The 1,600-nt window shown below is 48.3% G+C and overlaps 1 protein-coding gene across 2 annotated transcripts in view; it reads right to left on the reverse strand.

The window, feature by feature from the left end:
- DAGLB (diacylglycerol lipase, beta) overlaps positions 1-1,600 on the reverse strand; it is a 56,084-nt gene that overhangs the window by 36,869 nt on the left and 17,615 nt on the right. The window contains exon 6 of one of the 2 annotated variants that reach the window (XM_011996661.1): positions 272-399. The exons of the other annotated variant lie outside the window; for it this stretch is intronic. Coding sequence (XP_011852051.1) covers positions 272-399 — 128 coding nt within the window. The remainder of the gene's footprint in view (positions 1-271; positions 400-1,600) is intronic. 2 annotated transcript variants of the gene reach the window in all.

Consider the following 1,600-nt stretch of genomic DNA (forward strand, 5'->3'; position numbering starts at 1 on the left):
GTGTGTGTGTGTGTGTGTGTGTATATATATAGATACATATAGGATGTTTGTCATGGACAACATGTGATGGATATATATATAGAGAGAGAGAGAGAGAAAGAGAGTGATACAGCACATGTGACCAGATGAGTCACAGCTGGTGACTCTAGGTAAAGGATTCATGGGAGTTCTTCGCACTGTTCTTGCAAGTTTTTGAAATATCTCAAAATAGAAAGCTTTTTTTTTTTTTAAGGGAAATATGGCTATGGAGGCTGAGACTGTGCCAACCCACCAGTCACCACCAATCCTGCACAGCCCCGTGAGGGGGTTTCTGTAGATGTAGAGAGGCCACCCGTAGGCCGCTGCTGCAAACTGCATGTAATGATGGCAGTTTTCTAATTCTGCATCCAGATCAGCTTCCTGCAAGAGAAGGACAGAAACTACTGTTTATTAAGGGAACTCCCGACACAGTGGATCGACACACTGAGACTTGAAACCTGAACTCTAACTCCCGACTCTTCTTGCTCCTTCACTGAACAGAACCCTCACATGCCCACAGGCAAAACTGCTCCTTCAATACGGACTGACATGGACTCCTCATTTTTTTTTTTTTTTTTTTTTTTGTGACAGAGTCTCGCTCTGTCGCCCAGGCTGGAGCACAGCTCACTGCAACCTCCACCTCCCAGGTTCAAGCAATCCCCCTGCCTCAGCCTCCCGATTCGTTGGGATTACAGGCGCCCGCCACCACGCCCGGCTAATTTTTGTATTTTTAGTAGAGATGGGGTTTCACCGTGTTGGCCAGGCTGGTCTCGAACTCCTGACCTCAGGTGATCAACCCACCTCGGCCTCCCAAAGTGCTGGGATGACAGGCATGAGCCACCACACCCGGCCTGACTCCTCATTTTATAGGAACACAGCAAGCACAGGGGAAGTTAACAGTAAGAAACACTCCAGTGACTGTCCTGGTGTCTTTGCTGAAATGAGCCGAGGCTTCCTATCTAGATGCCTGAAACTAGTACATTTCCATGCCGCTGCCACACACAAGCTGCCCAGGACTGAGCGGCTTAACCTGGAGCAGCGAAAATGTATACCGTCTATGTGCAATTTTCTCTCTCAAAAACGTAATGACCTGTAGCAGGAAAACTACGACCAAGCAAAGCTGAACTGTTTCTGCCCCCAGCCCCAGAGAAGAAAGCAAACACACCCAGGGAGAATTGCAGTCCCCATCCTAGGAGGAATTGTTCTCATGCATAGAATTGAACAGCAAATTTCCTCAAACACAAGCTTTCAAAGATATGATGGATGTGGCTCGGTGCAGTGGCTCACACCTGTAAACTCAGCACTTTGGGGGACTGAGGCTGGCAAATCACTTGAGGCCAAGAGTTCGAGATCAGCCTGGCCAACACGGTGAAACCCTGTCTCTACTAACAATACAAACATGAGCTGGGCGTGGTGGCGCACACCTGCAGTCCCAGCTACTATGGAGGCTAAGGCAGGAGAACTGCCTCAAGTCAGGAGGTGGAGGTTGCAGTGAGCTGAGATTGTGCCACTGCACTCCAGCCTGGGCGACAGAGTGAGACTCCATCTCAAAAAATAAAGTAAAATAAAATAAAAAGATAAG

This window comes from Mandrillus leucophaeus, unplaced genomic scaffold, assembly GCF_000951045.1.
Source record: "Mandrillus leucophaeus isolate KB7577 unplaced genomic scaffold, Mleu.le_1.0 Scaffold521, whole genome shotgun sequence".
Lineage (NCBI taxonomy): Eukaryota > Metazoa > Chordata > Mammalia > Primates > Cercopithecidae > Mandrillus > Mandrillus leucophaeus.